General features: G+C 39.9%; 2 protein-coding genes across 10 annotated transcripts in view; one reads left to right on the forward strand and one right to left on the reverse strand.

Moving 5' to 3' along the window:
- The window catches only part of greb1l (GREB1 like retinoic acid receptor coactivator), a 46,584-nt gene extending 31,847 nt beyond the window's left edge, over positions 1-14,737 (reverse strand). For 2 of the 8 annotated variants that reach the window (XM_076876928.1, XM_076876921.1), the window contains exon 1: positions 14,574-14,737. The gene's annotated coding sequence lies outside the window, so the exon portion shown is untranslated. Of the gene's footprint in view, positions 1-360; positions 381-2,624; positions 2,771-4,570; positions 4,678-4,748; positions 5,104-14,573 lie in introns of those variants that run through there. The other 6 variants (XM_076876924.1, XM_076876926.1, XM_076876922.1 and 3 more) reach the window with 6 other exon arrangements.
- A 1,908-nt stretch (positions 14,738-16,645) lies between these two features.
- The window catches only part of rock1 (Rho-associated, coiled-coil containing protein kinase 1), a 32,645-nt gene continuing 22,991 nt past the window's right edge, over positions 16,646-26,299 (forward strand). The window contains exon 1 of one of the 2 annotated variants that reach the window (XM_004542851.6): positions 16,646-17,502. In XM_004542851.6, coding sequence (XP_004542908.2) covers positions 17,392-17,502 — 111 coding nt within the window. In that variant the 5' untranslated portion in view covers positions 16,646-17,391. The remainder of the gene's footprint in view (positions 17,503-26,299) is intronic. The other variant, XM_004542852.5, reaches the window with a different exon arrangement.

Here is a 26,299-nt window from a genome sequence, read left to right on the forward strand (position 1 = left end):
TTCTCTAAAACATCATTTTTTTACTCCAGGACTGGAAACAAGTCAATCATTCCTGACCTTGCATAAAAGAGAGAAAATAAAAGCTTTTTATAGTCAAATTCATGTAAATAGCCATATTCCATGACTGGCCTTTATTTCATCCAATTGAGCCTCTACCATTTTCACAGCTACTTCTAACATCTGGTCTGAACACAATGGCTCATTTGAGATTAGATCTTTGATAATGGTTGACCAGGCCTTGTCCTGGCTATAAAGTGCTGTTTAGACAGCCCTGTTTGTTATGGGGTGTAAAGGGAGATCCATGGATCATGGTGAAAGGGCCAACGCTATCAAAACATTTACGCTTATCAGATGACAAACCAGCAAAGGGGTCATGTTCCAGTTCCAGGAGCTGGCCTGGGCTGCCCTCCATCCTCCACGCAGACCAAACATCAGTCAAATGGAGGTGCTGAAGATGTGAGAGACTTCAGAGGTGATCACTGGAAACTTGAAACACAACTTGAAACTACATCCTACATCATTCTACAACATATGCATGTACCTGTAGACTATACTTTGGAAAATTAAACTAAAAAACTACTGAAACTGAAATGTACAGAAGAGAATAAGAGCCACTGGAAAAAAAAATTTGGGGGTCATGACCCCCTTTGGATTCTAAGACAAAAAACAAACCAAAAAAAGTCAGCATTAACCGATACAAAGTTCTAACTTTAACCCAGGAACTCAGACTTTTTCAGTTAAATTTATCCTCATAATTTGTACTTTATTCTCAATTCTAACTTTTTACAATTCTAAAAGTGATATTTATGAGAAAAAAGTCACAATCCTGCTTCTTGTTCTTTGAATTCTCAAAAACTATTTTTTAAATTTAATTCATTATTATTATTTTAAACAGAGGTCTTCATCTTTTTTCCAAATGAACTGCTGAAAAATTTGTACTAGGTATAAATCTACCCAAATTCATCTTGACGATTGATAAAGTAAATAATGAAAAGAAATTAATTGTCAACCTTTCTGATAATTAATCAACTAACTAATTTTACAAGACTCAAAGTTCTAGTTAGAGTTTCTCAGCTGTGATGCTTCAGTTCCTCGACTATTTAAATATGTTAAACTGTTAAATTCAAAATAAGACGGCTGTTTGAGGTTTAAAAGACCGAATCCATGTTCTTGTATTGACAGATAATGATAATAATGAAGACAACTGGCAAGTTAAATAATAATGAAAATAATTATTAGCACTCCACTAAATCTATCTTTAAACCTTTCCCCCCCTTTAAGGACAACTCACTCTCTCAAAGGTTCACACATCCAACACACTGACTTAATTTCAGCACACACTCATGGAGAGCACATAAGAAAGAGGTCTGTTGTGTTTATCAGGCATCCAAAGAGATCCACTTTTCACAATGGGACCTCTCCTTTCTTTTCCTTCCTGAAAAAGATCTCGGCCACCTTGAATCTATTTGACTGACAGCATGACAAAGAGGCTTCTTAATGTCCTGGAGAAAGAGCCTCCTCCTCTTTCCCTCTAAACTTCCTTACAGGGCGATCAGCTGTATCCATCATACCCCTCTTCCTGACCCCAGGCGGAACTGCTGCATCGGCAGCACCCCACCCCCGTTACCCCCTCACTCTCTCGCCACATCTCCTCCATTCTCCACCACCCTCCCGATTAATAGGCACCAGGTTGCCCTCGGTGACGGGACACACACTTAAATCCCATCAGTCGTCCTTACAGCAGCAAGAGCCGCAGCATCAGCAGGACTCTTTTTGTCTTAATCGGACAATGGAAGCAGTCCAGCCTTTGTTTGGGGCTTGACCCTGCACACAAACCGTGCCGATTTGAAAAAGTGACAGTAAACCTATTCAGAGCTGTTATCACTTCATCCTGCCCAGGGTCCCTCCACCAGAGGAGACATTTTACCAGCCAAGAGCCTCTTAGTAACTTTGGTATGTGAGATTTAAAAAAAAAAAAAAAAAAAAGGTTTTACAATCATTCATGAAATCAACCTTGTCAGTAAAAGAACTACATAAAGACAATCTGAATGAATTTTAAAACTTTCTACTGTAGACAATACACGCCTCAATTGCACTACAAGCACAGCTAAATGTAGTTTTAGAATTCCCCTTTGCTCTGATATAGTCATTATAGGTAAACATATAGTATTATTGTAGGGTTTATATTACAATATAAGGCATCTTGAGGCGACTATTGTTCTTATTTGACACTGTATAAATAAAACTGAATTTAATAGTCAGGTATTTTGAACTTTTCTAAATTAAAGCCTGATATGCTGCAAGTGTTTTGTAAAAACATTCTGACATGACAAATTAAAGGAAACCCCCCCCCAAAACATTTCTTTAAATCCCTTAAAATTATTATGATCAGCATGCTTTGGGAAAAGTTTTTCTTTGAATAGGGATGAAAATGTAATAAAAAGTCTCTAAAACATGTTTTTGTGTTAAAGCGAATGCACAGATCTACTTATAAAATAGTCTGTTGAATGTCTGCATGTTTTATTTCTGGCTGCACTCAAGCTGAAATTGTGCCTCGCACAGATAATGGAGAAGAGAGAGCGAGGGTGCTACAGAGAGTGAGAGCGAGACAGAATGACCTCCACCTCCACAGAGGAACGCTGAGTCCTCGCAGCACATGGCTGGGTCTTGGTCACCTTAGCCTTGGACGGGCTGCAACAGCCAATGGTATAGCCTTCTGCTACAGTCAGCCCTCTCCCACACAATCCTGGCTGCAGGAACGCTCACTGACCTTGTATTTCAATATGAAAAGGGAGAGAGAATGAGTGAGTAATGTCCTGTTTGGGGTCGTGTTTGTGTAATTAAGGTTATGTGTGCGTGGGCAGCAGCATTTTTTGGAAAAGCATCTATGGGCTAAGGCAAAGATGCTGCCAAGGTGACGCGGGAAATCTGGCTGAAAGCTTGAGTGTTTCCAGCTGCTGTTAGCATACATCAAGTTCTCTCACATTAACAATTATACACAAATTATACACATAGAAAAAAAAAGAAAGAAATGTGCATCAGTGTTGCAACTCCAACATCTAAGAGAGATTACACCAAATGGGTTGTTAAAATGATTTTCAGATGTCAATTGGAGCAAAAATAATGTCATGATTGATCAGCCCAAACCAATAAGCAAAGATTATTCACACAGCTACAATTTTCACAGCTGGATTATTAAAATAAAATTAAATGCTACTTTTAGCTGTTCTCTTATTCACAAGAGATCTGATTGGTGTTTGATTTGGTGCTCGTCCTGACCCAACCCTAAAAGCAACTGTGCCACCTCGCAGAAAAGACGAGGTGAATGTGTACATCACTGCAGTGTGGAGCCAGCAAATTGGTGATGGTCAATTAGTTTTCTATTCCACAATCAGTCTTAACAATCACAAGAAAGACCTTACACAAAACCTCCAAACCCACACAGACTTAGATTAAAAAAATATGTATAAAGTTCAGCAAGGCTAAGAAAATCCACTTTATGTGTATGTGTTTGTGTAAAACATGTTTTGGTGTTAAAGTGAATGCACAGATCTACTTATAAAATAGTCTGGTGAATGTCTGCATGTTTTATTTCTGGCTACACTCGAGCTGAAAATGTGCTCGAGTGCTGAACAGCGAGCTGGTATATGCTTTAGTTCTGCAGTGCACCTAAGACACACACGCATGCACATGGTTGGATGGCCAGGCTAGAAACATTAACCAACTATAAATGACAAATTATTTATTAGACTATGCTAATGGACAGTTCACAAAGTCCTCAGTCTCTGTGACCTCAGCATAAACATATAGAAGTTTTTAACATCATTTAACTGAATCTGTGGTTTGTTTTACAGGACTGGAAACTGATTACCCCAGCACTTCCTTAGCCCATTATTTTTGGCTCTTGTTCCGCTAATGTGTGCATACAGAAATATAGAGAAAACACTTTGTGATTGTGCCCCACTGCCCTCCCCGAAAGTGTCCTCTTCACTCTGCTAATATCCCTGTGGGATGGATAATCACTCTCTCCCTCTCTGAAGCCCTCTCACCCCCCTCATTAATTTTACAAGGTGACAGAATAACACGTGAATTAGTAATCAGTCATCAAAGGTCCGCTGGTTAAACCCATAAATAATTCCATACACCCCATTTTCTCATATTAAAACTGGGTTGAATTTTTGACACAGGGTTCCTGCAATTGTTTCACAAGAAAAGCCTTGCTGGGACAGAAATGACTTCTGTCTTACAAAGCTTTTAATTTGGAAGAGGACACAGGAAATTCACAATGCAGCAACAAACAACATAGTGGCTCAAAAGTACTAAAATATGAACAACTTATTTGATAAAATTAGTCCTCGGAGAAGCCCTATAATCTAAATAAAAAACAAGAACCAGTTACAACTGAGTTAAAACAGTCTTTTTTGATACTCTTTACTGTTACTGTACCAACAATAACAGTAAAGAGTGATGCTAGTTTCAGCTAGCATTAGAGGAAGCTAGCTCATCATTAGCTACCCGACTCAATTACATTTTTAGCATTTCAGTACACTACGCCATGGTATACTTTTACCTTTGTTGTTGATCCAGAAGGTAATCGTCGCCAACTCCGTCCTCTCGTTATAAATTGAAAATAAACCAAATGGCTGAAAGTTGCAGAGCAGTTGAATACAACCTGGGTAAATAACTAAAAAACTTTTAGCATGCTAAACTGAAAAATTGAGACTTCAAGAGGAAAAATTTATACCAACCTAACCCACTGCCTGTGTGTGTGTGAAGTATTTTTTTTCTTGGTCATAAATATTAACAGGTCAGTTTTAGCCTACTGAACGTCTGTCAATCGAGTTAAAGCATTTTAAACAACATTAGCCGTATAACAGTGCTTGCTAACATAGCAAAAGCTCACATTTTTGAGCCAGCTAATATTAAGCGATCTTATTTACTTTTTGGGCCTCGGTTGCAGTGGGCGTGGCTTTCAGAGTACCACCCGACCCCTGGCCTTTGTCTCTAACGGCTCTCTCCTGATCCATGCGGGTGATTGCATTTTATAGACTAACTCCGATTGTTTTATTTCCTCATCTGGAGGGGAAAAAAACAGCACTACACCCAAACCCATTAACACTGCAGTTAAGAGACACACTAATAATCATATGCAATGCTGTATGCCATTATAGCTGTTGTGTCACATAAAATGTGACATGCAGTCAAAAACAGAGCACTTCTGTATGTGTTAAATGGGCTTGGTGGAGCTGAGGGAGTAATAAGAAGAAAATTTTAAAGCTAAACTGCAATGCCAATCAAAATGTAAAGCAGTAAATGCTAAAAAAAATAAATCTTTTGCTTGCTTGTGTGAACAGAACATTCAGACAGATGAAGTGAAATTGCTTTAGTTATGACATAATATAGTGTTTTAGACAATCGCCTAAAGCCGGTTCGATCCCAGGTAAAGATACAAATCCTTTTGGGGTTGTGTGTGTCAGGAAGAACATTCAACAACAAAAAAAATCTGCCAAATCAAACATGCAGAGCTACCCGCTGTTCTTTCATCTCATTGCAATGGTTCAGGCTCAGGTTACTTTATTTGTACCCATAGGTAGATTTACTTTGCAGCAGTGAGTCATCTATACTCACATTTTCAGCAGAGACACAGACACATGTAGCAAAGCTATGATATGTTTATCTGACTAATGGCTGCTGGAAAAAAGCAGTTTTTAAACAGTGTTGTTCTGTTCAAAAAGTTGTTCAGAAGGAAGAAACTGAAGCTCCTTATGCATTGTCAAGTAAAATTTAAAGTGTTGCACAAGGATGCTGGGCTCAGCTGTGGCTCACCAATCAGCGTCTTAAATGCAGAAGTGGATTTCTGCCAAAGTCCCTTGCCAGACACCAAAAGCACCTCCAGAGATCATGTTTCCATGCTATTTTAGCAGGACGCAGTTGGGCCAACATACTATTAGACAGGAAATTTTAATATGTGGACAATTGGAAGAATAGTGTCATAACTCAGGCAACTCAAGCCTTCAAACGTGTTGATGTTGTGAAAATGTCTAATCTTTTACTAATCCTGCCCAAGTAAAACTGGTCTGTAAAGATGAAGTAAATCAAAAAAGAAAAAAAAAAGATTTAAAACAAGTGACATCAACAACTCTCCCTTTTTTAAAGTCACATGCTTGTGCTGCCAGCACTTACTTTATTGCCCCTTTAAACTAGAAACACTCCAGTTTATTGTTATGAGCAAAAACACAACAAGATCATTTTATCTGGAGGATTTGGAAAGCAAAACCGTAAATTTTCTTTCACAGTATTGTGCTGTGATCCAGACTGTGGCACAGCACATGCTGTGATCCAGACTGTGGCACAGCACATGCTGTGCTCTTTAAAACGAACATGAAGCTGCTGGCTGAAATTTCTGTCTGCAGGTACTGTACCGCTGGAGCTGGCATCTGTGCATGGGCAGGGAATACAGCAGTACACCCTGTGAGAACACACTGTTCCATAACACTGCTGTGCAAGATGGGATTCTCCGCTGAATGCTTTCGAAGTTTCAGTGGCAAGAATGAGGATATATTATGACTGAGTGCTCTCAGTGGAGACACACGCACAATTTGCGCTTCGTGAGTTCATATTGCTGTAATGGAGTCCACAATAATCTGAGAGATTGATCTTAAAAAAAAAAGGAGGAACAGTGTAGACATGAGTCTGTACTTCGTGCCACAATCCTACTGTGATGTGATTTGCAAGACACAACCTAATTTCTTTTTCCAAGAGTTCAGCGAGAGTCTCTCCTTCACCTTGACATGCCATCACTCCCCCACAAACACGTGCATGAACTCCCGCTTTCATGGTGAACCTTTGACACACTTCCTGGCGATTGACTCGAGGGCACAACCAGCTCGTTTTCATTCATTTCTCGGGGTTCATGTGCAGATGAAAAGAGCGTAAAAGATAATATTCTGTAACTGCACCACAAAAAGGAGTGTATGAATAGAGTTTGAGCATGGTAACAGGAGGCTTAAATAAACTAAGGATTAGGTTCACTAAGTCATTTGGTTAGTCAAGCACAAAATCCAGCAGTGACAGATAAGAGCCTGCCCTGCATGTCAGAATCATAGATAACAGGACAACAGGAAGTGGTGTCTACTGTGGTTGCGTAGCAGTCATGCATAAATGTACACACACACACACAGACACACCACCAAGATTAGCATCATAGATCTCCTTTTGCAACAAAGAGCAGGATGTTCAGCCCAGCGTTTTTGGCTGCACCTCTACTAGTGATGGGTCGTTCGCGAACGAAATGGCTCTTAGAGCCGACTCTTTGAAGTGAACGACGCGAGCCTTTTTTTTTCCTTTCTCTCACCCTCTCTCTCGCCCTTTTTCCGCTAAACTCCGCACGCGCGGCCTGTACTTTGCGCTGGGCAGAGGGGGGAGGGGCGTTAGTTACACTCGCAGTAGCACAGGAACAGAGCCAGAGAGAAAAAGAGCAAGGGACAACAACATCACATTAGAAAGGTATAGTAATCATCCACTATTTTCAGTTGCAGATGATAAAGGATTCAGAAATCATGCCGGCCCATATGACAGAGAATGTGCATTTTCTTTTTGTTTTTATATTTTAATTTATATTTAATTGTGTTGTGGTTTGCAGTGTTTTGTGTTGTTTCACGTTAAATTTGTTTAAAAGGAAAAAGCTGAAAATTTAAATAGTTAAAAGTTTAAAATGTAAATAGTTGTTTTTTGTATTATATGATTTATTTATTACATTTTATGTGGAGTGAATAAATAAAGTATATTTATGGTGGCCCTTAGAGACAAAGCACGTACAAACTCCTAAGCATGTACAAACTCCAAAACGCGTAAAAACTCAGAAGCATGTACAAACTCCAAAACACGTAAAAACTCAGAAGCACGTACAAACTCCAAAACACGTAAAAACTCAGAAGCACGTACAAACTCAGAATCACGTACAAAAGACAACAGAAGTGCTCCAGGATGCTAGGGCGCAGTGTTGAGCTTTTGTTACCTAGTGGCTACACAAGCCAGGAAGTATCAACAACCGGATTTGGTGTGTGGTAGTAACAGGTACAAGAACTTTTTTTTAAAATTATTTGAATAAATATGAGTGCTTGTCTATAAATACACAAACAATACACACATGCTTTCAATTGTGTAATTTAAGTGATCTGAGTAGCTCTGTTTTGGAAGTTTAGTTAACGCTAGAAATGTGTTTTGGAGTTTGTACGTGCTTTTTGGAGTTTGTATATGCTTTAGAGTTTGTACGTGCTTTGTCTCTAGGGGCCATATATAAACATATATAAATAAAACCACTTTTTTTTACATTAGTAATTCTTTTTCTGCATAATTTTATATTATTGTTAATGATAAATTAATTAAAGCAACAAAACAACCTGAAGAGCCGGTTCGGAGCCGAAAGAGCCGGCTCTTTTTAGTGAGCCGAGCCGAAAGAGCCGGATCTCTAAAAAGAGCCGGAAATCCCATCACTAACCTCTACATTTTACATGTCCTACATTCTTGACTATAAGTTCCTTTCATCCATCCCAAAAAGCCAGATCACTCTAGGACTGAGAGAGAGGAAAAAAAAGGGGGCATTCTTTCAGCTCAGAGGAATTTCATCCTTACATCGTTTCCGTTTCCCCTTTGCTCCTGAGCAGGCCGTAAACACTGAGGTGTGAAGCAGACTCTCACCCAGAAGCACAAATTCATGCTGAGGGGATAACGTTAAACAGTTAATTATCTGCATTTTATTTAAGGGGTGAGTTAAATTAAGTTCAGCCTAAGGCTATGTCCACACTAGTGTTTTTAGTCGTTGTCAGAGTTGTGTGTCCACATTGAAACGGCCGAAAACGCTTACGTTCCAGTACTGTGCATGCGCAAAAGCGAATGAGAATTAAAGAACTTGAACAAAAGCTATCTGGAGCATGTACAAACTGATATTAATCTTTTTTAGGGCTGTCAAAATTGAGAGCAATCAAAACAACTGCTGTATAATGCACTCCACTATCTTTGTTTAATTGGTCACATGACTGCATCACATGACTAAAATGCGTCATCGTTTTAGAAAGTCTGCGTTTTCGAGTGTCCACACTGTGACGGGACAGATCCGTTTTGAATGTTTGTATGTTTTCGAGAGCGTTTTCAAAATGCTGCGTGTTTCCCTGGGGAAAAGGCCGTCTCAGTGTGGACGGGAGGCCAAAACGGAGAGAAAACGATGCGTTTTCAAACAGAAACGCCTACGTCCACACGTACACGGGTATTTTTGAAAACGGAGATTTTCCGTTTTCGTTTTAAAAATAATCCCATCCACACGTAAAGGCAGAAATGAAGGAAAACACTGCTAGGAACATGCCAAAGCAACAGGTGGCGATATATTCCTAACCGTGCAGAAATGTTGGCCAATCAGAAGTCTCGAAGCCTCGGTGGGAAAAAGTAACAAAGCTGGGGCATAGAAGCTAGTGATGTGCGATACCACTGATTTCCTTTCCGATCCGATACCAAGTAAAATTCAGGGTGGTATCGGCGATACTGATCCGATACCGATACTCTGTACAAAAACTTAATGTTTCATTGCATTTCATAATACAATATATAATTGTATTATGTAATTGTAATAATAACATAACCATATTGCTTCATAATGATTAGAGGACATCAGACAACTTGTTTTTATTGCTTAATAATGCAGAATAATCATATAGAAATAAATAAAAAAACTGACGTTGTGCGCTATTTGAGCATGTTGCCTGCCTGCAGCACTAAAGGACTCTGCGAGAGACGTCTGTTTCGCCCTAGCAGCACCTGTCCCTGTCCTCGTCTTCAGTTCGCCTCAACATAAGCTTATCATATTCTGTGATGTGATTTACTCCGGGGTGTTTGACGAGGTCAGTGGTGTTGCAACAACAACGTGTCCACACAGGACTCTGTTTGCGCTCAGCCATTGTTGTGAGTGTGCACGCCAGGGGCTGCCACACATTTATACAGCCGTATTCCGCATATGACTATGAAAGGCGTAAGAGGAAGTAGTTCCTTCCAAATTAGACGATCCGAATTGTATAGTTTCTTTCCACTGCGTTCATTTTAATGGAAGAACTACAAATTTAACCCAGAGTACTAAAATATCGATATTATAATATGAGAATCGATTCTAGAACATAAATTGCTGGTATCGGAAGAATTGATATTTCAGTATCGATCCGCACACCACTAATAGAAGCAGAACCAAGTCGTATGTGTGGAGGGACAGTAATTGTGTGTGTATATGTAAGCATTTAAACACTGCAGAGAGTAAAATTAACAGTAATAGTATTGTAGAAATTAATTTCACCGAAACAATAACGTGGCGCACAGTGTGACATCAAAAAATGCGCACACCTTTGACGCTGCGTTTTCTCCGTTTTTCTCGTCCACACATAAATGCAAAAACTGAGTTTTCAAAAATATCCACCCTGGCCGGAGTTTTTAAAAATCTCCGTTTTCAGTGACCAAAAACGCCGTTTACGTGTGGACGAAAGGTACAAACGCATAGAAAAACCTGCATTTTCAAAAATACCCGGGTACATGTGGACGTAGCCTAAGTTTTAAATTAAATTGCTCTGGATTTTGATGCCCACTTAATTTTTTGTTCATCAAACCTTATAGTGTGCTACTGAATACGTACAACCCTCCTTTGCCATAAAATCCCAGGTTTGGCTCTAAATAAGTACTATGTACTAATTTCTGTTTACGTGTATGACAATAGTTGGTAAAGAGAGAAGAAATGTGTACTGAAGTAAATAAAAAAACAGATATAATTGCTCAGTTTCCTGCAGGTGAAACTAAGACATAACAGCTGATGGTGGAGGGCTTAGAGGAGGAAGCCCTCCCCCGGTAGCGGGATCAATGCACATAAATGGAAGAGGTCACAGACCTTTGACATCTCCTTTCAGCCGGGGGAGGGGCACAGGCCTTTGTGAAATTGGCTTTAATGATCCAGTTGTCAGGCGTGTCATACACCAGCATACAGTACATACAGTTTCAATTTACAATTTTAGGTCTTTCCTCTTCACACTCAGGTTTTACACATTTAACTAATCCAACAGCAACAAGTGTCAGGTTTGGATAAAGAAAAGTGATATTCTGTCTGCATCCAGCTGCCTTGTTTCTAGCTTCATCACTCCCACTTCTTTTTTCACCCTTTTCTCCCATCTCTTCCCCTCTGGAGGCTCACCAGCTCTTCTCAAACCTTATTTGTGCTTCTCCTCTTCTTCCTTTCATGATGCATTTTTCAAGAGACAATCATTAAAAAGGAAACATGGAGGACCACTTTCTACAGTGTTTGCTGTTTCCATGGTTCTGCAGAGATGATATTGAAAAATTAAAATTAGCAAATATTCACTCAGATGAATGAGAGCTTCAAAACACACGGTGAACTGTTCTTTCTGCTGCTTTTTAAGTGAATAGAATGGGAGACAGATGTGATTCTCTGCAGAAGAAAGAAAAACATACAGCCCTTACGTGGCCCCTGTAGTCTGAATATTTGCTTTCATTTATTTAGACTCACAACATTACAAGTGAACACAGTGTTCCTGGCATTCTTGGCCCCCAATAAAAATAAACACAAAGACAGGTTAAAGGTTTACGAGCATCCATGTGGAACACGTTTGGCTTCGCACATCATGGCTGAGATGCTCTTTGAATTTTTATGTTTTGCTGAAAAGGGCCAGTTAATCTTTGATATACAGTGACACGGTAAGGTTAGCTAGTCACATCAGACACAGTTACTGCTAAAAAGCACTAAAGAGATCTCATTAGGAATCAGAAAACATCTTCTTCTCCTGAAAGTGAACCTCGATTTATCTGTAATTTATTTGCATTTACCAACAAGTATTTTTTTTGTAGGAGATCTGACCTCTGTTTGCAAGAAGTGGGACATAATGCTTCTTTACGAGGGAGGGATGGAAATTTACTGCATTTCCAGCTTGTAGTCACACTACAGAACAACATATGTGAGACAAATGCATTAAATTGAATTTTTCTTTAATTAAAAAAGCTACAAAATAAATATAAAACAATATCAATTAGCTTGAACCTCAAACAACGGCAACAGTTAAGCTGCCGAGATATTAATGCAGATGCAGTAATAATTTCAATAATACAAATAAATGTAAAAACACACATTTTATATACTGAATATTTTAACTTTTTATATTTTTAGGATGTTCTGCTGACAAAATTTACACACTTTTGTTTAAGTAAGCAAGTCAAATTTTAGTGCTTACTTTTTCTTGCTGTGGCACTGATGGAAACACTGATATTTTAATGAACTACGTTTTTGATGACAGAACAGGTTTTGGTGACACAATCGTATTGACAACACGGGATATGAGGATAAAACCTGAATAGAGGGTCATGACTCCTGCCTCAGCAATTTGATGAATGGCGCCTATATTGAGGACCACCTGTTTTCTGGGGCTTGTCACACTGCAGCCGAAGAAGTGTGAAAACAATAGTGCTGATCTCTTTAGTTGGGATTTTGTCCCTCGTGCCATCTGCACTCGTGATCAGAAAAGGGCACATTCACTGAAAAGTACTTCAGAAAGGATCAACAGAAACATCTGCTGGTTACCCCCGGAGGTGTTTTTGTGATCTCAAAACTGGTATCATGGATGATCTGATTTAGTTTCATTGATCAGTATATAAAATTTGCTTGAAGCCACCATGGAATCTGAATCCACTATGTTACTGATTAAATGGATAGTCAGTCGGTTTGAATCTTTTTGTTATGACAGTGAATACAACCCTCAGTGATCTGACAGAGCCCGGTTTATCATAACAGCAAATGAACACAAATCTTCTTTGTGAAGGAAAAAAAGAGAAAGGCACAAGGCCAACTGAGTAAACAACACGACATGAACACCAAAAGCAGAGCCCCAAAAATTACAGTGAGAGAATAATAACAGGAAAATAAATAAATCTGTTACCCTGGTGACAATTGTCTGAGCACGAATGGATGTGACATAGTCATTTATCCACAACCTGGTTAATTTTTTTTTTTCACAAGCAAAATGTCATGCTGCATTTTTGGAAAACCTCTTTGCCTCATAACAGGTTTCCAGCACAATAAAACAATGGATGAGAAGATGGGGAAGAAAAGGAAGGTAGACCAGCATCGTAAGGAAAGAAAAGGTCGGATAATGCTCCGCCCAAATAAGATGTGTTATTATTTTAAATAGGACATTGTTTGAAGGCAAACAGAAATGAGGTGCATCTTACTTAATTTGTAGTTTTGAACGATCCAATGTGCATGGTTTTATGAAAAAGGGAGGGAACCTTCAGGTGTTTAATGAAACAACAGTTTAGAATTTTTTAAAGCTTTACTTGAGACTGCAGATTAAAAAGTTAAGATGCAAAAGTCACTGAAAGCAAGCCAGTCAGAGCCTTCACAAAGCAACATGAGAAAGAGATATCTCCTTCAAGGCTAAAGAGAGAGACCTGTCCTAGTGCACGAATGCTGTCATGGGGCCTTAGTTATCTCCACCAAGATTAAGTCCCAATTGTTCACCAGGAACAAAGGCAGCCAGTGAGGAAACCAGCCCCCCAAGGGCCAGATGGTCAGCGCTCAGAGCCCCCCTGACCCCTCCATTCCTTGTCCTCTTTGACAGGGCTGCGCGTGCTCCACGCAAGACAGGCCACCCAGCTAATTGACAAATGAATGATTACTCATGTGATACTGTACTCATTTAAAGTTCCTGCTGTGAAGCAGTAAAAAATAAGCAGAACGTCTACTGTAAGCACCCCCGTGCATCTGGTACAGTGCCAAATGTGCTGTGGATGGAAGAATGTTGTAATATGCACAGGCTCCAAATAAACCTGCTGCTCACTCTTATCTGATATGACTTTATCTAAGCTGTTGAAGCTTGTTTCAACACCAAGCCTTAGGCAACTGTTACAGTATTCAGCAGACACACAAGTATTAGTGACCTGGCTCCAGGCATAGTCGGCATGGCTTTCCTAACAATGAATAATTACCAACAAGTACTGAAGCAATCACAGTGGATAAATGGACTGATTGCTAAAATGATCATGTTAAAGCTTGGCTGCACTCTCTCTCACACATCTTGTGGGGACATCTAATTGACATAATGCTTACCCTAGCCCCTTACCCCAATCCTAACTATGAAAAATGAATGCCTAACCATATCCTTTACCCTAAACCTAACTATAACCCAATTGTAACCCCTAAAACCTATAAAAAACAAACAAACAAAAAAACAACAACCTTCCAAGCTGTGAGGACAAGGATTATGGTCCAAGGGCTGTTGTTCCCCACAAGTATAGCAAACTTCCAATTTTTGGTGCCCACAAAGATATAAACACACACACACACACACACACACACACACACACACACACACACACACACACACACACACACACAGAGAGAGAGAGAGAGAGAGAGAGAGAGAGAGAGAGAGCGAGCCAGCGTTTACAGCTGAACATCAATGACATCCCGATTTGCACCAAAACAAATTAAGGCCTCGAGGAAAATAAGAAAAAAAAACGCAGTTCAAACGCAAGCCTACCTTATATGTAACGCAGAAAGTCACATTTCCACGGGGATTGGGGTCCGTGTGTAAACTTGCGCTCTCCGGTTCCGACGCCAGTATCAACGTTGCTGCTGCTTTGGGCGCTCGGCTGCTCACAGCTGATCACAGCCGACGAAGCAACAACGTGACGTCAGGAAGCTACAGTACGTACCGTTTGGTTCAAATCAGCGGAAGTTCGGCTAAGGTTGTTCTTTGTGATCGCTTGTTTATCAAATGGGAGGAAAAAGGCAAAAGAGGTCGTCCAAAGCTAGTAAATGAATAGTAACCATCGACGACATGTATAAGTAGTTTTTTGTTTTTTGTTTTATTATAGTTTAAACGTGCAGTAAGAACTATATTAGGTACTACTAACTTTACGTTACAATATAGCGTCGACAGCATGATATTTGCTCGGTTGATTCGCAGATATAAGAAAAATAAACAGTTTGCACGAAAGACTAATGATAAACATGCCAAGAAAGTGAAAAGAACGAGTCAACAATCTCACCGAAACACGAACATACATCTACACACACCTGAAAATGAAGGTTATGTTTAAGTTGCATTTTTTTTAAACATGCATACTTATACCTTTAGGTGATTGTATGGTGATTGCGCAAACTGTTCAAAACCTGCTTTTGGTTTTCAGATCAAAATGCTGTCAGATCCCTCTGTATGTACAAATCATTAATACACTGGGGGTACACGAAAGCATGGTCTTTAATGCTGCATAGCTTTGATAGATACTTCTGGTCATATAAAGGAATATGAATACGAAACATACGCGACATGTGGACTTTGCACCCCTTGTCATAAAGTCAAGCTCAATGGGCTTATTCAAGTTCTTGAAAACGAGTGAGCTCTCTCGATAAATTGTAAAACATCGCCCCCTGTCGTATGACATCAAGAAGATGTTATTACGCAGTACAGCAAACAATTCTTGTGCAATAGATGCGCTTTTAAAAATGTGCAGCATTTACAGGAAACAAATGAACAGACATTAAATCAGAGAGAGAAGTATGTGCTTCACTGTATTCCAAACCTTTCCAGGCTGTAGCCTTGGTGGTTCTTGTTTGGCTCTTTTGGTTGTTCCTGGACATCCTAACCAATTTCCTCTCATCTGAGGGTGAAAGCCAAAGTCTGGAAGATGAGCCAAAGTGATAATACATCAGTATATTGGTTTGAACTGCAGATCTGAGTTTGCAGTTGTTTAGAAATAGCTCCAAGAGACCTTCCCAGATTATGTCTTTTAACATACTGCTGAACCTCAGCACCACTTATTAAAAGATTTAACTGAGTGTAAGTATATATTTGAGCCTGTATATGTACTCTTGACACTGTGTGGAGTAGAGAAAATCTAAAATAAATTAAAATTTGCGCACCCAAGTGTTTCTTTAGATGTATGCTGCTCAACCATTGCACCCTGGAAAAAGAACCATCCAAAGAAATAAGTAAAAGTTCCAAATTGCCATGACAGTTATGGGCAAGATGAGTCTATGTAAACTTTCATAACTGACTGTACATGTTAGTTATGAAAGAATAATTTTGAGAGTGTGTGGTTTTGTTGCACATAATGTAAGCCAGTGGAGAATAGATTAAGCTAGTTAAAGCTCAGCTTTAACTTAAAAATAACATCAGGAATTAAAAAAAAATATAGATTAGTAATAATATAATCATTACAATTAATAATATATTATTCTAATATATGCTGTTATTATTATTATTATGTAATTGTCATAACATTTAGATACAGTGTTTATAGTACTTCCTATGGATATTCGGATGAATGGTTTTGCTGTTTGTGTCGTGAACATTATTTTTTATTAACAGTCTAACCAACAGTATTTCTAAAAGTCTTTAAAAAAAAGAAAAAAGAACCAAATAGAATCTCTATATATCAACATTAAAGATAAATATTTTTAAACTTAATTTAAGTTTATTCTTCCTCGGATGGTAGATTTTCAGTGAGATCATAACGTTTAGGCAACTTTTTAACGTTTGGGAGCAGCAACGTGTTGCCTTCCAGTTTGTGATGTAGACTTGCGCATGCCCAGTACCTGACATTTGAAGTATCTTCTCAGGGGTGTTTGAACAGGAAGGCGGACATATTGGCGAGACTGTTGGAGAAAATCGGGCATCGTCTGCGATTGTTTTCTGAAAAGTAACACACATCAAACCCAATCTGTCTGTATTCCATCTGAGGGATAAAGCAGTTCGGACGGGGAGGCAATCGAGGCTCAGTGACAGCGCACGCAACGCTACGGATGGAGTGCCTTTAAACGTTGTAACGACTCCGTCTTTACACTCATCGAAATTTGGAAGAAGCAGAAGTTTTTTTTCCCACCACTTCTACTTTTGAGCTGTCAGATTGGTTTGTCATTTTCTGCAGGGGCCTGGCATAGATATGGGAACGGCACAGGACTAGCTTTCCAACAAATCGTGCTTTTTTTCAGACAGACGGTGCATTCACGTTTTAACTGCCTTTTGTTTGGATGCACCAACATTTTAAGCCCTTATCCTCAGCGGCATCCCACGGAGGCTGACTAATCTGTCGCCGCATTTATCTTTGCCACTAAAGTTGTTTGCCACTCGTACCGGGGACACATACTTCAAATCCGAAAATGTGGCTTTTGCATGTTCAATGCAACCTTAAAGCGTGTGGAAGCTCCAGGAGAACGATGTGTTTTCTTTGAAGTGCGGCGGAAAGTTCAGAAGAAGAAAGGGACATTTGGCTAGCTAGCTAGCTATCGCTAGCTGCTAAAGCTAGCTAGCCACTCGCCATTGGGCTGTTTTTGTTCATAACTCAACGTCGGGAATGAGTTTTGCAGCAAAAATGTCTGCTGGGGATACGATGGAGGCTCGATTTGAAAAGATCGATGCCATGTTGAAAGACCCAAAGTCAGAAATAAACACGGATTGTCTGCTGGTAAGTTTGTAGCATAGTAGCGGGCTAAAGTGGCTAACGTAGCGATTCAGCCAATTTCGGGGTCAGTGTAGTCCTTGGAACAGAAATTCTTTCCGAGACCAGCACACTTCATCTTGTCACTGAAGAATTGCTGACACAGAATATACAGACATTTAGTTAGCTGGAACACCTGTGCACTGGCATGTAAAAACTAGGGGTATTAATTTTAACACCAGATACTTTACAAAATCGAAGGCAAAAACGCACACTATAATAGGGTGGAAATAACAATCTTTAACTGCGGTATTCTGCTAGTTTAAAATAAAAATAACGAATAATTGTAACGTAATGACTAATAAGCTGGACAGATGGCACAGAGACACACACTTCGTTACAATATTTTTGTTTTAGGCAAGTTAAAACCCATCAACTAGTGAGTTTCCTGCCTTGCGCTGCAAACCGATTGTGATATATATATTTTTGGTCACCAGTGTGCAGCTTAGAGCATTTAAAAGGTGACCAGTTAGATGTGTTGTTTGTTTCAGCTTCATATAAAGTGATAGGCCCTCTTCAAGCCTGTTCTAACCTGCAGAGCTTCAGCTGCATCAGTACACCTGTTGGCTAGAGTTTTTCCTGGCTGCTTCCTGCCTGTGGATGACAACTCACGAAATGACTCCTATCTTAAAAGAAAGGCGGCTGTTGCCACGTGCTTCAGCCTGGAGCAACACCTTTATTGGTTTTTATTACGTGCAGCAGTCCCAGAAACTGACTCATCGTGGAGGGGATGTTGTTACGTCGAGGGTGTGTTGATATGAGGAGCGTTTCAGGTTCAGTGACAGCCGTGCTGCGTGTTTTCGCACGGATTTGCGTCTTTGTGACTAAAGGGAGCGGTTGTGCTCAGATGTTTGTTGTGGTAGAATCAAAATGAGTGTAGGTAATCGGCTGGGGGGACGGATGGACTTGCCTTGAATTTCCAGTTACTGACTTAAAACCTATGTTTTGGGTTTTCGTGTCTGACCTACTTTTTCGCCTTGGGCACACCACTGAAGTGGCAAGAAATAAACAGTTCCCATATTATTATGTATATCCTAATAGTTCTTGAGGCTACGTGGCTCTTTGATTGATTCCTCTTGACTTTATGATATAGGAGTGGACTAATTTCCTAAACAAATGAAGTAAGGAAAGCCCTATAGGAAAAGGGGCTTGTCCCAAAATCCCACCCACACATCCCAGAGTGTTTGTGTTCAGGGTGCTACAGATAGTGGTCTTTAGTTAAGAAAAATTGCTTAGCACTGACCTCCCATCGTGTTGCAGAAAAGGGACTCTTAAACTCACCTAGAGGTGCACATGCTCTGCATTTCTAATGGCAAAAAGCTGTGGGGACTGTTCCCACTGGCAGCCTCACACACAAGGGTGTTGTTCGTTTTTTTTTTCTCTTTTTTTTTTCTTTTTCTTCCCCTCTCTGCAATCGCCCCTGATCAATGAATGGAGGCCTTTTGCTGAGGCGCTCTCTGCCACCATGCAACTCCACCCACAGCTTAATAAAATTCCATGCTAATCAAATAACCTCTTGTCTTTGACTGGCCTGTGTGTCCCAGAGCCATTCTGCATGTCTGGAGAGTTGAGCCCAAGCAGGCAGCTCTGAGGTAGCTGGGTGTGGGCTCTGCTCTCTACCCATAAACCAAAATTATGTGGACTGAAGACTCATGTTTCTGAGGGCTGTGAATCAGGACATTTAACGCATGAAGCAGCCAACATGCTTGGCTATGAGTAATAGGCTCCATCAGAATGCACAATGCAAGCCTTTTACTGGCTGTGTTTCTGTACCTGGCATAGCACTCTGAAGTATAGGACCGTTGGGATTACACTTTTCCCTTATAGGAGCTTGGCCTGTGATATGTGTGATGGTGACATTTGGCCTGTACCTTAGTGCTCAGCTCTGGGCTTGCATAACCATTCACTGTTCTCCAGTCCTGCTGCCCTTATCTTCACCCGCTAAATAAATCCTGCTCAGAGTGAAGAGAGCCTTATCTAGATGGGCAGCCCCCTCCCCAATCATTGTGCTCTACATTGGCTTCTACAGAGCCAATCTGAACGGACAGAATTCCTGACATTATGATGTGAAAGCTCAGTTGCCATTAAAGGTCTAAGCATTGTTAATATATTTTATTCTTCTGTCAACCAGCAATGATCGAAGTCTTTAGAAAAATGAAAATTGGTTGTGTATTTGTCAAAGTACTGAAAAATGTCCCAGGTACCCTTGCACTTGGCGCTAGAGTATTAAAGTGGAGTCTGTTTATCATCTAGTGCATTATAATAAATGAATCGATGCGTTAGGACTCGCTGTGAGCGATAATTGAGGTGCACTACATAAAGGCTTCCTGCCATCATCTTTGTTCTTCCTTTGACACTTGGACTACGTCAGCGCCTCTGAGTTTGATCCCTCTTTCATCTGTTATTTGGGCTTTAAATCTGTAATAAGAGTAATTACAGGAAACGGCAAGGCCAATAAACCAGATTCATACGATGGCGACTGTGCGAGTACTGCACGTCAGGGTGGATGCTCTGACTTTGATTTAGAGTGTGAGCTAAAATCAGAAATGCTGCATATATTTCAGTTCGTGTAGGAGATGGCAATAGATAAATTAGCTTTGTGGTGAGATTCCTATACATTTAGATGAGTATGAGACAGAGATTTATTTTGTTGAAATCACATTTGGAGGTCAACATCAGCCAGTTTTTTCTACTTAGTTTAGATTTAGTCTTAAAACATCAGAACTGAGTGAGTGATTCTTATGCCTTATAATGAAATGATAAAGAAACTTTGCTATAAAAACAGCTGGTGTGAAAACTTGTATTTATTGTTTAAGTCCAATTCGGACTAAGGTCTAATGCTGGATATAGCCCAATTAAGGGAAACTATCATACAATAAAACAAGGCCTCATAGAAGCTTACCTTGAAAAACAGTTGTTCTGAGCGTCTAGCATAAACATGTTTGTGGCCTGCGTTCTGATTTCCTTGCATGGTTGAGTTGCCAAGGCCCAACTTTTGAAAAACAGCCAGTGAATCCTTGTCCTGCCTTCACGACCTTTGCCTTTAATGGACCTGCTCTGCCTCTTAAGGTGTTGTCTTGCACTGATAATGTAGCAAAATTCACTGTCGTTCTAGATTTACCAGAGATTTTTTGACAGGAGGACATAATACTCACCCTTTTGTGGTGTTCTCAGTTAGCATATAGGCCTGTGTAAGGGGTATATGACAAGGCAAGATTTTCCAGGCCATTGTTATCAGGATATACCAGTCCTCTAAGCTACTTCTGTTTTGTGTTAGTCAACCAAAACAAACTGCACTGCGTAATGACCTTTCATTCTAAACCACAGCATCACATGTGCCATTTATCTGTTGAACATTTGTTAATTGTGACAAATATATACTATGAACAAAATCAGTCTTTTCACCATAAGGGCGACACTGGTGAATGCAGGAACCTTGAATGCACCACCGGTTGTTTTTGCATCTGCTCTTTCTCACAGCTGCATCCCCTGCAGGGCTAATGTAACTCTGACAAAAAGTACTGCAGTGGCCGTATTTTTATGGGGGCAATCACCTACAGCACTCATTTAAGTTTGATTTGTCCATTGCTCCCCGGAAGTAACAAAGGTATTTACCCATATGGAAAAGATATATATAAATCTTATAAAGTTTGTATCTGTCTTGTGTGAAACTTGTATGAAAAGCATACAAGAGTGAAAACAGATATAAGATCCCTTGAAAAATTATATAATGAAACTTGTATGTTTTGGATACTTAGTAAAACAATATATGAAAGTAATGAGAAATTGGCCACTTTCATGAGTAAATCATGTAAGCCTTATATGATTTACTCATGAAAGTGGCCACTTTCATGAGTAAACCATATAAGTTTTTACTATATCTTTTCCATATGGGTAAGTAAGGTATGTAATACTTTGGAAGATGCACACGAAATGTGTGGGCTCTGTTGATTTGTTTTGAATTTAAAACAAAGCAACACCCGTCTGGAGCTTTTTTGATAATGAACTGTATCGTCTTGATTTGGAAAACATTTGTGGTGAAGGTTACGGTCAGCATTTCATCTACCCCTATTGTCAGAAGGTTCAGGGCTGTCAGTTGTAAACTGCTCTCCTCAGCTATTCAGTTATGGGAACAACAATTGACTGAGCTATTTGTAGCAGTGCTTTCCCTCAACTGACTGATTATGTGCAGGAATGCATACTAAAATGGTCCAATCTTTTAAAAATGGAACTCCTCTTTCTTTTTTTTCCTTCTTTTTTTTGAAATGAGCCCATTCAGAATCTGTCTTGTTTACTAAGGGCTAAAATGCCCGTTGGGCGCTCCTGCGTACATAATGGTCTATATTCCCTCCTTTAATGAACTGGTCATTTGCTGGCGTGTGCCGTGCAGGCAGAGGAGCACAGTTTTGCTTGAGAATCCACCGCTCAGTCATTGGAAACCAGTGAGCGATGGCCACTGTTGGAATTACTCCATTCTACTTTCACATGAAAGCTTTTGTGACAGTAATTCTCGCTCACTGGGACCTCATAAGAAACTCAAATACCCCTGTTTTGCCACTCCTGGGCTTACTGTCACAGCCATTTATCCAGCAGAGTTGTTAGATATGCAGTCTTTCAAGGCACATGGGATTTCCTGTCAGTAGATATTATCTGCAGCCAGAGTGTGTAAGAAGTAGTCCAGACAAAGTGCTTGGCTAGAAAAACTCCAGCTAAAGTCTCAGTGGTGGTTTCTAAGTGTACTAGAGGGATCAGCGTTAACTCTCTTGGAATGTCTTTACCTGAGAGGAAGTGATGTGTTATTTCATGCTTTGAATGGCTTCACTGGTTTGTATGATCACATTCACGTTTACACGGGCACACCCCGCTGTGGAATAGGCTGTCTGCTCAGCTGCTCACATGTGGAAAGCATATTGTCTTGAAGAGGTGGCAGAAAAGGACGTGAGAAGAAGGGCTCAACTTAGGCCAGTCCACATGCCTTGTGCTGGCATGCTGAGAGGGGATGATGTGGCCGAGTCTCTCATGGAAATTTTAACTCAGACTTTAATGTCTGGAAAAGAGCTTGTGTGTGTGTGTATTTTTATCCCTTAAGGATTAAGATATAAAGGAAATAATTATCATATGTAATGTCAGCCAATGCATTGGTGTGTTCCGTATAACCATACATTTTTTTTAAATTATTTATTTTAAACATAACTATCGCATTTCATGAATAGGGCGATGAGACGGCTTTTCATATGATTAGTTAGTAATCCCAGGGATGTGTCACCCACTGGCTGAAGCAGCATCAGCAGAAACTTCAAGCTCTGGTTTGTTTTCCTTGCAATTTTTCCCAAGACTGCCACATAATAAAACATCCTGTGCACGGCTACTGCCCAGCCCCTTTCGAGTTGAGTTAATCGTATTTGTGATTTTCCTTATAACATAGATTGCAGGCACATCTTGTTAAGTTCATAGCAGCATATAATCTCAGTAATTGTATCATTTTAATTAATAGTGTCACATTTTTGCCTTTTGGCTGAAGGCTATGATATCAACTTGGATCCTTGGTGTTAATTTATAGTGTGTGTGCACCTTTTTTCATTCAGTTTGCCTGGAAAGTGCTCATTACTGCAAAGTATTCTAAATTACTCATGATGAAAAAGTATTTCAAGTATTCCTGTACTAACAGCCTCATATTTGGTACTGTAGCCTGGAGCAGAGTTTGCAATGAAAACTGTATTGCAAATAGGAATTTAATATGCAGACACCAAACAGGCAATAGGAGCTGGTTGAAATCCACTAGGTGGTCTTTGTGTGTCTGTTGTTTGAGTTGATGATTTTCATCTGAAAGAAAACAGACTCGCATAAATGGGTTGATCCATGATGTGCTGACATGTTCAAGGGATATCTTCCAGCGGTATTTTCCAAACTCTCCATTCATGCCAGGCGTTGCAGTCATCTTGCAGTGTTTTTTTTTTTCTCTCCTCGGCAGCACAGCTGTGTAGGTGGAACGGTGATAATACTTTGGAAGCATTACAATCCACATTAGTTCAGAGAGCTGGCAACAAGCCCCGATAATGTAAAGCACTTCTCAGATTCTGACAGTTTTCTTTGAAATTGCCTATCATGACATGCACTGTTAAGCTACACAAGTCTGGATGCCTCTCCAATGTGCAGGAAGCTGCAACTGGCTATTGGTATTGGCTGAATATAAAAATCACTGGTGGTCCTCTTGATGCATGTTATTAAAGGTTGTGACAAAATTGTGACAAAAATGACTCCTGCTTGGCCGTCTTACATGTATGTGCAGGTGATCTGGATGCTCTGCTCTGCTGTAGTCGGCACAGTCTAACCTCTCTACGCTGCTTCCCACCCAATGCTGAATTTTGCGGTGATAATCAGTTTCCCACAGATTTATTTTCTATCTGTGGTATAAATGGTTATGTTAACGTGTGTGTTTGTGTGGTGTTGCTGAAAAGCTGAATAAGTGAATAAAAAAAAATCTGTTTAAGTTTCTATTCTGCAAATATTTATATTTCCCCAAGTTCTTCTGTCAGCGAGTTGCATATTCCATTTCAACCCTGCCATATTGGATTAAATCCGGTGGTAGTGTGGTTGTGTATGAAGTTAAGGTAGCCCTCTAGCTTATAGTGGATCTTCAGAGCAAAACAAGTGCCACTGTCCACGCCACTATCAGAATAAAACTGAAGCAAAGGGCTCTTAACAACTTTGCTCCTATTAAAAGACAGCTCTCAACTTCTCCACTTTGACAGCTGGCCAAGAAGCCTTTTAGCTCAGCAAACAGACTAGGGCTGCAGCGATTCATCAAATAAATCGATTTATAACAAAAAATTCCTCAGTGTAAATGTTTTTGCTTCGATGCGCAGTTTAACTTTGTAGCCCTCAGCTGTCACCATGTAAGTAGTTAAACATGTAGCCGAATTTTGTCTACATACACAAAGCGCATAGCCGCTACTGAGACGGTAAACTCAAATGGAGTGAAACAAAAGTGTCTGAAACTGCAGCAATTGCCAAAATAACCTTTACGGGGAAAAAGTTGGCAGGAGTCACGTGGCGAGAATCAAACCACCTCTTCAGCAAGCTCTAATGTGAAGAAAAGTGAATTTTGTAGCAAATCCCCATTTCCACCACATTTGTTTTACACAGTAAAATATCTGCAGTAAAGCTGTAGAAATTAAAATTAAAGTGTATGCAGATGAAATTTGAACTATGTCTAATATGATGTTTAAATTGCTGAGAGTAGACGGCAGTCGTCCTATAATCGATTACGAAAATAATCGGTAGCTGTAGCCCTAAAACTGCCGTTTGTTGTTGATAGGTTGTTAAAGTAGTTCCATTTTTTTCCCTTCATGGTACGTGCAAAATCATGCATACAGGAAATCACTCGTACACTGTTTTGTTGCTTTACAATTTTATTTTGACTACACTTACCTGGTTGGTCATCCTACTTCCTCTATCGCTCATGAGTGGAAGGCCATTAATTCTAGGTTCTGTTGTATATCAATGCATAAACATCCATTAGGGGTATTTAATGTTGCTAAGCTACCTTATTTATTAATAGTTTGCCAGTTGATTAAAATGCCATCTATATGGTTCCTCCTGGTATGTCTATATCAGCTTGCCCTCAGTTTCTCTCTATGAGGATAGGTGACACCACAGCAAACATGCAAATGCCGAAATTCAGACACCGATGCTCACAGCCAGTACTTTATCAAACTGACATTATTTTGTTTGTTAATCGGTTAGCTTTCACATTCTTGTTTCATGATTTTATCCTATATTGTATTTGTATTTGCCCTACCTGGCTCTGTTATTGCTCTGGTGTTTCCTTAGGATGGCTGGCTTTTCTTTGTTGCTTCCTTTATTTGTTCTCCTATTGGGCTAGCTAGCACAACATGCACCAGCTCTCTCCACTCCCTCTGCCTTTCCGTCATAGTCTTTTACAGTTGTGCTGATGATTGAAAATGAGACTCTCTATGTGACTCTGCACTTGGGATAGATTATTATTATTTTTTCTCTTTCCTCTCCTTCACTTTTTTGTTGAGAACTTGCTTGGCCACATAACTAAAATAACTCTCTGACGTGTACAGTCCTGTTGAGGAATGTTACTGTGGCTGTCCAGAGTTTTCTGCGGCAGGAAGTTATGCAAACGTGCATTGCTGAGCGCAAAGCCTTGTGATTAAGGTCCTGAAGGACTCAGTTCTTCAGCATTTTTTTTCCCAGTGTAAGCTGGCTGGATACTATATGGCTCAAAGGGCGTCTTTCTTTTCCCCCTCCCAGCCTCTTCTGTAAATACTCTCTCCTGAATGTTGACTTCTGAAGGTTTCTAAACTGAGCAGAAGAGCTTCCAAAGTATTAATTTTCCAGTGTTCTGTCCTGGTAAATTTTGAAGTTGTTTTTCTTCTTCCTAACAACAATTCTACACCTTTTACTTTTTCCTTTTCCCCTCCCACCTGCGTTTTCCTTGTACCGCCCATCCTGCAGGGCACTTGCTTGTTTTATGTCTGTGTCCTCCACTGTTGAGCAGAAACAGCAGAGTGACTTAAGAGGATTCCCAAGCTGCTGATTCACCATGTGTCATCATTGCTTTGCTCAGAGAAACACAAAGACACTGCTGGAATGACAAGATTTCATGCTATGATGGAAAGTTCAGAGATGATTTGGCCAATAAATACATTTTATTGCATATTTTAATTGTAGCTCTTACCAGCTTTATAGTGGAACATGTACCTCTGACCTTTTTAAAGGAAAGCATATGTAGGTT

This window comes from Maylandia zebra, linkage group LG18 (genome assembly GCF_041146795.1).
Source record: "Maylandia zebra isolate NMK-2024a linkage group LG18, Mzebra_GT3a, whole genome shotgun sequence".
Lineage (NCBI taxonomy): Eukaryota > Metazoa > Chordata > Actinopteri > Cichliformes > Cichlidae > Maylandia > Maylandia zebra.